The sequence below is a fragment of the Zonotrichia albicollis genome, chromosome 17 (assembly GCF_047830755.1).
Source record: "Zonotrichia albicollis isolate bZonAlb1 chromosome 17, bZonAlb1.hap1, whole genome shotgun sequence".
Lineage (NCBI taxonomy): Eukaryota > Metazoa > Chordata > Aves > Passeriformes > Passerellidae > Zonotrichia > Zonotrichia albicollis.
In genome coordinates, this window is record NC_133835.1 from 11,179,056 (window position 1) to 11,190,000 (window position 10,945).

General features: G+C 39.9%; 1 protein-coding gene across 2 annotated transcripts in view; it reads right to left on the reverse strand.

The window, feature by feature from the left end:
* Positions 1 to 667: 667 nt before the first annotated feature.
* The window catches only part of OSBPL2 (oxysterol binding protein like 2), a 32,182-nt gene continuing 21,904 nt past the window's right edge, over positions 668 to 10,945 (reverse strand). For both annotated transcript variants that reach the window (XM_005489072.4, XM_026794773.2), the window contains exons 9-15: positions 9,495 to 9,602; positions 8,502 to 8,591; positions 7,780 to 7,900; positions 5,851 to 5,979; positions 5,013 to 5,136; positions 4,266 to 4,356; positions 668 to 3,091 (exon numbers count right to left, since the gene is read on the reverse strand). In XM_005489072.4, the coding sequence (XP_005489129.1) occupies positions 2,989 to 3,091; positions 4,266 to 4,356; positions 5,013 to 5,136; positions 5,851 to 5,979; positions 7,780 to 7,900; positions 8,502 to 8,591; positions 9,495 to 9,602 (766 nt within the window). In that variant the 3' untranslated portion in view covers positions 668 to 2,988. The remainder of the gene's footprint in view (positions 3,092 to 4,265; positions 4,357 to 5,012; positions 5,137 to 5,850; positions 5,980 to 7,779; positions 7,901 to 8,501; positions 8,592 to 9,494; positions 9,603 to 10,945) is intronic.

The window sequence follows — 10,945 nt, forward strand, 5'->3', positions numbered from 1 at the left end:
GTGAAAAGCTGCTCCCCATTTACAGCAGGACATCACCTCCAAGATACAAATGCTATCAGCAACTACCAAGTGAGCTTTCACATTGATAGCATTTTTTACCAAAGCCCACTCTCTCCCCAGCTCCAGCTCACACCTGGCCTCTCCATCACCATCATCCATCATCGTACAAGGTGATGTCAGAGCTGGGAGCGCTCCCGAGCTCTTCCCGCTGACAATTCCCACCCAGCACCTCCACCCGTGGCTCGAGGTGTCCAAAGCTCCAATTTAAATCATCTTTGTCCTGTGACCATCACAATGAAATCAAAGTACAGCCCCACAGCTGGCTGAGCAAAGCCAAAGTCCTCCTTTCCCCCCACCAGGCTGCTCTGTACGAGTCTCACAAAAATCTCTGTCACCATCCAGAGGCCCAAAGGGTATTTATTTATTAAGTATTTATTATAATTTCTTTCTAGCTGGTTTCTCTATGTAGCTGTATTAACATATACTAACACAGTTATCTTATATACAGTGTTTAATCAAGTTATAAAAGTGACATTCTTTCAAAAGGTGCAAAGTTATTAATGTTTTGACACGTAAACTACTGAGGCGAGATCTGCATCGAAAATAAAAACTTTTGGACTTTGAGAGCATTAGGAATGCCAGGGCTGGCCAAGCAGAGCCGTGTTGGCAGCGCAGGGAAAGGGTTCTGAAAGTGTTGCCAATGAAGAATAATAAATTAAAAGAATGGGTTTGGAACTAATCTGAAATTTTTCTGAAAACTTCAGACTAAAGGAAAGGAAGACGGGGGTGAAGATGTAACTACTGAAGTGTTCTTACACTGGAAATGTTCCCAGTTTCTTTTTATATCCCATGAAGATTCTATACTGAAGTTTGGATTAAACACATTGGTACAATTGTTTCATGCTTTCACATAATGACAAGGCTTTAGGTCTTTGAATTTAAATCCTGGCTTAGACAAAAGGGATGCTAACCTGTACACCTCCTCTTAGAACATCTGTACAGTTTCTTCCATTCAGGTAATTTCTATTTATATGCATTGTTTTAAAAACATCACTCCAGCATCGAACACACTATGTAATTAAAGTAAGTTTTAAACTCCCACTGGTCTAATATGTGATTCATTTCAATCCTCACCTAACAAAAAAAATTCCCTATGGCACGTGCAGCACGTTTGGAAAGGGGTTAACAGTGCCTGACACTGTCATTAAAGCTCAGGTTTTTATAAAAACTGTTTTTATGCTGTTCCATGGGGATCAGCAGTGTCTTTTCAGAAGTGTCTGTGCCCATACCAGGAACAAACACAACCCCACTGTGCCACTAAGTCCAGCTCAAATTCTGAGGACTTCCATCGACACAAATTACAATTTTTGGCACCAGAATAGAGTTGCCATGAACAAGAGTCAGATTGTGCCTTTCCTTACTGCCTTGAAGTTTTACAGCTCCTCTTATTTTTCCAATGAAGACAACTAAATTTCCCCCAAATGCAATCCAATTGTTGCACACATGATTTGCTAGAAGAATTTCTCTATGAATACGTTTTCTTTTGCTTTTTAATCCTCTGAGAGAGAAACACTTCAAAAATCCACTTTCTGGATGAAATCACAGATGTTTTGGACACAAATCAGACCAATTCTTTCTTGAACTGCTCATGTTACTGGCACTTAACACCAACAATTTCGAAATTACTGTAAACTTCACAGCAGCACAGCCACTCTCCATTTTTTGCCTGGTTACTCAATTAAAAACTTTCATAAAAGAAGCAGCAACATAAGGATAAATTTTAATTACTGGACCAAATTTTTCAAGCCTCTCCCCTGAAGTATACCACTTGAAAGAAAATTAATGCATCAGTTCAGTAATTGATTATTTCCAGTATTATATGGCTTTGATGGTTTGATATAGAACAAAAAGAAATTTTTAAAAAAATCCCACTTTTTGACATCACGTGCTCACAGGAAACTTGTAATAGGTATAACTCTGCCAAAGCTTTAAATTGATTCTGCTTTTTCACAACATACAAAACAGACATGACCTAATAATGAGAAACATGCAAACCAAAACTTCCCCAAAACATGAACCTGCGTGGACACACACACGGAAGTGCTTCCAAAGGAAAGTTTAGTCTAGAAGCATACACAGTGCCAAAGCTGCCAAAGGTAGTGCACAAGAGTAAAGCCTCCAAGTGGTAGCAAGCAATATATTGTACATTGGAACCACCTCGACATTCCTGCTATTGCTTCCAAAGCTTCTCCTATGGTAAGAACAGCATTTAACAGCATTTGACCTGAGGAAAAGCACATTTGGGGTGTGCCCTTCCCCTCTCCTAAGGTATGCTCTATGGGATTTATCACAGGTATACAGTTTAATGCTCACAGTGTCCCAAAGTTGTGAAGACTCTGTAACAGACAACTACAGGGTGAGAGCCCCAGGCTGGGTTTTGTGTTCCCAAGGCTCTCAGTTATGGAATTGTTGAGAGTGGGGCCAGGAGCTCCTGGCCCCAGGGAGTGCTACATACAGTATGGGAGTGTGACAGGACTGGGATTGATCCTGTTGGTACCATGTTGGCTTTTCATCCCTGCTCCGAGTGCCAAAAACTGCAGCTGCTTCTCTATTGTACTAAATATCAAGGATATTATCTCTAGTTTATTTAAGTTATGTAGTTTTCAAGGATGTTATGTGCTCTACAGATACAGCATATCCTCCTGGCAAAGAAACTAGGGGAGGAAATGGACAACCAAAGGTCCCTCTGAAAATTAGTGAAAATTTGATGATTTCAGGTGCAGCTTTACGGAATAAGCACAACAGTATTTAAATATTTGGCAATCCAAAGTTAGTGGGAATTAAATCATTGATTGTTGACTTACAGAATTTCTGTTAAAATTTACTTTGAAAAGCTGGTTTTTGCTATCAACAAAACCAGAGTAACTGGCTTGGAATGAAATCTAGTAACTAGATGTCCGGATGAGATGAGCAATTGCTTCTGGAATTTCAGTATATGTCTGGACAGTCTGAGAAATTTCTATCAAAATAGCCACCTGAGTACAGCCAATCTCCAGTCCCAGTATATGGGTTAGTGCCTTGATGAAACCATCTGTAAAACAAAAAAAGAAGAGAAACAATAAAAGAAAAAAAAGCAAACAGAATGAATAGTTATTAACAGGGCAAAAAACCCAGTGTTGCTTCTTTCACAAAACATTCTAAAAATACAGTGGTATTTCTTATAAAAAAATTCTTAGGAAATATTCTGAACATGAAAATAATTGAACTTCCTACACAATTATCATCACCTTGTAGAGCACCTTTTATTTTAGCATAAAGTCAAGGAGTATTAAATGGATTTTAAAATTCCTGTCCTATTCCAAGTAAAAATAACACTGACACTCCAGATTATATATATTAATTTTTACTTTAAAAGAATGCCAAATCAGTTACACAATCATTTTTGGCAAATTCTCCCAAGGGGAAACAGTTTCTGTTCTATGGAGCTGTGCCCTGCACAGAACATCAACAGCTGCTTACTTTTTAACCACATTAACCAAAACCAATTTTATATTCTCTGGAAGAGATTTTTCAAGGCATTAACTGGAATTAATCTGTAGCTATTCCTCCAGGCTTTGGGAAAAGAATGCTTTCTCTTCTGAATTTCATAAAATCATGGAACATCCCAAAGTTCTTGCCTTTGAAGGAAGCAACTGGCCATGAGCACACACTTGAGTGCACAGCACTGGCAGCTGTGAAGAGCACCCTGTGGGAGCAGCAGCCAAATCACACATCCCTCCCTGATGCACTCTGTGACTCGGAAATCACTTGAATATGCAATCAAAAAAGCAATTTCTGAAGTATCCAAACCAAGAAGTCCAAAGAGTGTGAAAATAAAAGGTCCTATAGGGTCACACTGTCTTGCTCAACTACCAAAAGCTGGACAGGAATTGGTTAAAGGAGGATGACAGTCAACATTTTAACATTCATTCTAACAAAAACATGACCTCTGTAGGTTAAAAAAAAAATAAATTCAGTATTACCACAGTAGTTAATTATGACAGGTTCCAGCATTTCTTGTAAGATATTTTTTCCAGGACAGACTTATCAGCAATTTTGGCTTCCAGCTCCACATTTAATTGTTGACCCAGCAATGCTTTAAGTGACACTACAAATTGTGCTGTCATGGAAGCAATCAGACACATGCTGTCCTGAATAAAAACAATTCAAGCAGTGTACCCAACCTGCTTGAAGGCTTAAACAAATTGCTCCTCCTTGCCCCTTACCGTGTGTGCCACTCCACCTCGTCCTTCGCACGCTCCTTGCGAGCAGCTCTCTGTTTCTCTTCCAGTCTCTCCTTCTCTCTGCTTGCCACATCTAGCCAATGTTTCAAGAGAAATTGGTAATTTAGCAAAAAGGAAATGGAACAAAAATGCTGAAAACACAGGAAAGACCAGAGAAATTAAATAGAATTCATTTAAGCATAAGAAAGCGTTTGCTGTACACAGTCTTTAGCAACAAAACCCTAAAACTCATTTCAGAGAAGTTGCTGCTATGAACTCAGGGTTGAAATGAAATGTTGGTGTTTTATCTCTCAGAAACACTGCACTGAGACAGCAGGGAAGAACTGAGATTAGGCAATAACAGAGTGAGTGATTTTTTTCACTATTTGGCCCTGTGTTTCCTCTGACAAACACCAGAGCAGCAGAGCATGTCTGCTCACCACATGTCTCTCCAGACAAAGCCCAGAGCAAGTGGAGCACATCTGCAGCTCCTCCCAAGCTGACAAACATGCAAACACATCACAACACAGGACAGCAGCCCTGGGATGCATCTGCTCTCCCAGGCTCTTCTGGGAGAAAACAGACATCACACACTGCTCAAAAGCATGTTCAGTGCACAGGATGAAAAAGAGTTAAGGCTGCTCTGAGAATGAGAAACTGAAGAGTGTTTCCTGCATCAACCTCCCTTCAGCCAGCCCTCCCAAAAGTCACTGCAGTGCCATATTCCCTGTCCCTGCAGCACACACGTACCCATGTTCCCGTTCTCCATGTTCCTGATGTCCGGCCGCAGCCGGCAGTCCGTGGGAGCCAGGATTGCCTCCATGCCCTTCTCCAGCTCATTGAGGCTCACAGCAAAACTGGTGAAATTGTACATCTGAAAAGCAAATGGAAGAGAACACACAAGTTATTGCAGCAAAGCAGTGCTGGGTCCCTTGCAATGAATGGATACAAAACTTCGAAGAGAAATTGCTGAGTCAAATCCCTGCTGGCTGCCCTGAAGGCAAGGTTAGGTTCATACAACACCAGCTGGATTTTTTGTTGGAGGGGAAGAACAAGAAAGGGCAGATGGGGATAGAAATCCCAGCTTTCATTTTTTTAAGCAGTCTTTGCTTGTGAGGATTAAGACAGATTTCCTACAATATTGATATTTAACATCATCATTTTTAGAAAAAAACAAAACCACCCACACCTAAAAGACCAAAAAGTCTTGCTGAAACTATGGAAATTAATATCCTGCTACCCAGCTACTGCACCCTGTGGCAGCTTGCCTTGGAACAGCAGGGCCAGCAGAAGGGAATGTGTATCCACATTTCAGCCACTCTCAGTGCAAAGATCTCCCAGACAGGTTAAGCTCAGTCCCCATGTTCCCAGCTGCACTCTGAGCACACATTCCCTGTGCCAGCTCAGGCACAGCAGGGCTGCTCTCAGCACAGGACCAAAGCACAGCTTGCTGGAGCAGAATTTCAGTGCAGCAAGAACTGCTCCTGTGCCAAGCAGTGACACTCAACAAGGCTCCCTGGACCATTCCTGGTGTTCTCCTGGACAAGGCACCAGCAAGAGCAAAGCAGGGGCAGATTGAAACAGTTACCTGTGATGAGTTTGGGGGCCTACAGTTTATTCTCCAAAGCAATTTACTGCCTGGTATGAACTGCACTGAGTCTTGAACCTCTGGCATTTCATCAGCCTCATCATTTTCAGATTTAAGATCTTCTTCACTCTGAAACAGAGATAAATAACATTTGGCAGAGGAACAAAGGAACATTGGATGGTTTCCTCTCAGGTTCTGCAGTGACTGTTGAAGAATCTGTTCACATTTGAGATACTGAACACCCCTGTACTTCTGCCTCACCCCTCCTGTTTGCTGCTCTGTATACAGCCTCTCTCATTTTTATCATGTTTTGCTCCTGATATCCCTGAATAGTCTCCCAACACTTAAATAAAACTTGAATATCTGTTTAAAAAACAGTAATAGTAATAATAGTAAATGAATGTCTTTCAGAAGTGTTTTCTCCAGCTTCCTTTCTATCCTATGTCATAGCTTAATTTCATCTCACATGACCATTATTTCTACAGGTGCAAAAGAGCCAAGACTGAAACTTAAACCAGTTCCCAAGTTAGTTCTTAAGTCATAAACAGGGCACACTTGGTTTTGGATATTGCTTCACCATTTGCAAAACATTCAGATGTGTGGTTAAAAAGAGACAGGCCCTCATTTCAGTCTGATCCAATCACAATTATCACAGTTTTCTCACAGTGAAGACTGTGTCCTTAAGCTTATTAATACAGAGACTTTCCTTCAAAGTTCCTTTGTTAGCAGCTGCACTGCTGTGCTGCACATGTAAAACTCCAATGGTTCAGGGGGCTGCTCTCAGAATCTGAGACAATCTGACTGCTGCAGGACACACACAGCAGCACTGTGGAATTTCAGAGGATTTCGCCACGAGAAGCCATTTAAAACCACAACAACCAGAAGGGAAGTTTGAGGCAATAACATCCTGGAGTGACAGTAACAGCTTTCCTCACTCCCACCCCCTTTTTATTTTCTTTCTGCCCTCTTTGACATGGCTCATTTGTTTCAATCAAAAATACCCTACTAGGTTAAACAGAGCCTGTTTTATACACTAGAAAACAGCTCCATATGGTTAAGAGTCTAATTTCAATCATTTGGTTTGAGTATTCATTATTTTAAAAGACAGTTCTAGGCTACTTTCCATGTCAACATCTGGTTTACTGTTAGACAGTTCCCCATCTAAAAATAATCTCAACAGGAAGGAAGGAGGGAAAGAAAGAGTTGATTTTCTTAAGATGAACAGAACCTTATTATTTTTTTAAAAAGAGTCCAAATATAAGCCTGTACCATGATGGAATCCAGAGCCAAAAGCAAGGCCTGTTGTTGCTCTAGATTCTTCTGATGTGAATACTTTTAAAGTTTGAGCTTCTTAACATCAAGAGTGATTAGCTTCTGTTTAACTTTTCATTGTCAGTGAGTAACTGTTGATATAAGGAAACCCAAAGTCCTCTGCTGCACCATACAACATTTCCCATTTTCCATAAGGAGGCCTTGGCAGCAACTTCCCTGACACTGCTTACATGTGAAGTAAAAACCCTGCATGTTTACAGACCTCTTTTTTGTAAAGACTTTCTACATCCTAAGTTCTGAAAATCTGCATCACCATGAAGCATATCTGACTTAAAATTGTTATTGTTTTTACTCGCAAATCCTACTATTTTTACTGCTGGAGTTAGCAGTAGAGCCACTTTCCTCACTCAAGGACTGGACAACATCAGCTTGGGGGTTGATATTTGATAATTTCTCTGACCAATCTCCAGCAAACACCATTCCTGCGAGCTCCCTTCCATGCCAGCAGCTCACACTACAAGTGCCAAGTGCCTTCTCACTGCTCCATCCAACCTTTACCAAATGACAGCTTTTATCCTCCATTCACCTAAATAAGATGTTTTGATTTAGTTTTGGACATTTCAGAATCTCTTCTCCCTAAAGAATCCTTCACCTTACCGACTTCTTCTTCGGCTCACTGCCTCTCTTCTCATTCTTCTTGTAGGTCTCGTAGGTGGTGGGGTCAGTGCACCACAGACATTCTGTCCACTTGCCATAGATCACACACAGCTTCTTCCTGCTGCAAAGAAAGCAAAGGACACTGAGCTCTTCCTTCTGAGTGAGCCTGCTAAGCCAAGCCTTGCACATTCTGATCTGCATTAAATACTCAGCTTCCTACTTTGCTGCATTTTGTGTTTCTATTTGCAGATTTCACAGAATCACAGAATGGGTGATTCTCAGGAAACACAGATGTTTGATAGGCAAAGAAAAGGCTTCAGCTCATTGCAACCCTCCAGAACAGATCCTCATGACAGTCACATGCTTTTGCCACTGTTAAATGAATGTGGGTACATCAAAGCCAATTATAATACAGAAACTCAGAGTCACAAAACAGGTCTGAGTTAATTAAAAACTTTTAACAACCACATTCTCATTATTTTAAACTGAAGACTGGAATTATGACTGTACAATAGTAAATCACTTGCAGCTACTCTGCATTTCCCCTTTATTTCCAAAACCTGGACTGGAGAGCTTTTCTACTAATGCTTTAAAATTATCATCCTGGAATCAGGGGGTTTAATAATGACACAGAGAACAAAAATGGGTTACAAACTACATTGCCAGCAAAAGAAATGTCCCAGTGTTAGAAACAGAGAGACCAAGAGGCTTTTCTCACTTACTTCTTGTCCTGGATGTATCCCTCTACCCTGTGAAGCTCCTTCCCAAACAGTCCACATGGTTTAAAATTAAGGACACATTTATCTCCAGTACTGTGGAGGAAATAAGTACATGCTTAGAGAAGCCAGCCCCTAAATACATCAGAAATTTTATTTTACCTTGTTTAGCTTTTTTAATATAGTTACAGTCAGCTGTTTGTTAGTTATATATATATATATAATTATTTTGATTTCACTATGGTTTATTATCTGACCAGGACATGAAAAATGGCACACAAATTCTAAAATTCCACAGAACTAACAAATTTTGTGCAAGTACAGAGACAGGATTATAGATTTGATACTATGAGAAGTATCAAACAACAGCTTGTTGGATTGAAGCTCTCATTTACTGACAGAGCAATGTGTGCAGGAGTAATGCTGCTCACAAAATTCTTTCCCTCATCATTTAGAAGGTAATTTATTTTATGTAAGAAAAAAGCTTTGATACAGGCAGTTGGCAGAGCAGTTGACACTCTCCAAGTTCACATTTCCAAACTCTGCAGTCATTTTTCTGTGCTGTGCCCTGAATTTAAGACATTGTCCATTATCTAGACTTAAAAAAGTGACAAATCACAATCAACACAATGGAGGTCCAACCTGCCTCTGACAATTATTCCACTGAATGGTTCTGGAGTTAAATTTAATTTCTGTTCTCTGGCAATGGTGCTGAATTTGGATGGGTAACTCACAAATGTAAAACCTTTGCTCTCCATAGGCCATCTGGCTTTGTGCCTTTTCATTAATAATAATATGATAGTAATGCCAGGTCTAGGGAGAGTTTGTATTTGTCAGGAGAAGACAAAAACAAAACCCAAAAACAACCCCATAAAAAGACAAAAAAACCCCACAAGAGTTACAAAACGAAGCTTCCTGTGTGTCTGACAAAAATCAAAATCAAAAATCAAAAATGACCACAACAATCCCCACAGCCCCTGGGTTCATGATCAGCATTACCTGTGATTTATGATTTCTACCACTCCATACTGTTCTAACCACAGTTTACCAATAATTACATTATGTACACAACAGGTTGGATTTGTCCATGTGTAGGCTTCACTGTGCCTGTCAAGGAAATAAGAGAAAGAAATAATTTTCTTGAGCTTGGGATGGAAGCCTGCTTTCAATTCTGTTCATGGCAAGGCAAAATATTTAGCACTCCTCTGAACAGCCAGCACTCAGCTTCAAAACAGAAGAGAAACAGACTTTTCTTTACAAGCCAACCATGTGTTGGATCCAAGCATTAGTGCAAGCTAATGAAGTGATATTGTCTTTATTCCTCTCCCTTCTCACATGAGTTTTACAGTTGCTGTGCTTTGGGTTACAAACTTCAGCCCAACATAAAGAGCAGTGCAGGAATTCATCTTTTTCATTTGCATTTTTAAGTTTTAAGTGATAAAATACAGTATTTGCAGGAAACCAGACTAACCAACTAATGCCTAACAATGTCTGCTATTCAATTGCTGCAGCAGCAGTAAATTGCACAAGTGGTTTCCACAAACATGCCACAAGTTTTCTCATCTGTATTTGAAACCTGTTCCAGTGCCACTGAAGGTAATTTTGGAGGTGTGAGTGGCTTTGGCTTATTTTTATTTGGTTGTTTAACAACAGAACTATTGCAAGCTCTACAAACGTGACATTTTAAAATTCAGTTCACAACTCAATTCCACCCTTTCCCCAAAGACTTACTGAGAAGAAGGAAAAATTCTAGAATTGATTTTCCACTTGGCTTTATTTTTGGTTTGTTGTTTTGTGAAAAGCTTTAAAAGTGAGTTTACAGATTCTAAATCCTTAAAAGACATTATTCTACAATTGATCAAAAAATTAAACAACAGGATTCCTACTATCACTAGCAGAGTCAAAGCCATCTATTCACACTCATCTTTCCATGTTGGTAAGGGAAATACTGAAGTTACCTGGTAGGCAATCAGTCTATCTTAGAGAAGTTTGTAAACTCTTGTTTTAACAGAAAATAGAGAAAAAGCAGTGTCTGTAAAAAGTGCTTTGTACTTCTACTTCCAGTGAGTGTGGAGAGAACACTCCCATGTCACGTTTCCAACCCATCTGTCATTTTCCAGTACAGAGAAATAACATTGAAGTCTCACTATTTCCCACAGCTCCTTTTCTTCAAGGAGTCTTTAGAACAATAATTACTCTTCAGCTGGGGGAAGGAAAACCAGAATCCCTCCAATTCAACCCCCAGCCTTTATTTAAACATACTTTTATTCCTGAACTGTTCTGACACCACAAGCTTTACAGCACAAACCAAAACACAACACAAAGCACTTGTGGTCAGGGCTGATGAATTGAAGCACTTTTTGTGCTGGAGAAGTGAGAGAAAAGTGTCTTCTAATGCTCTGAAAAAATAGTCATGGTTAATATAAAGGCACAATTTAATACTGACTCAC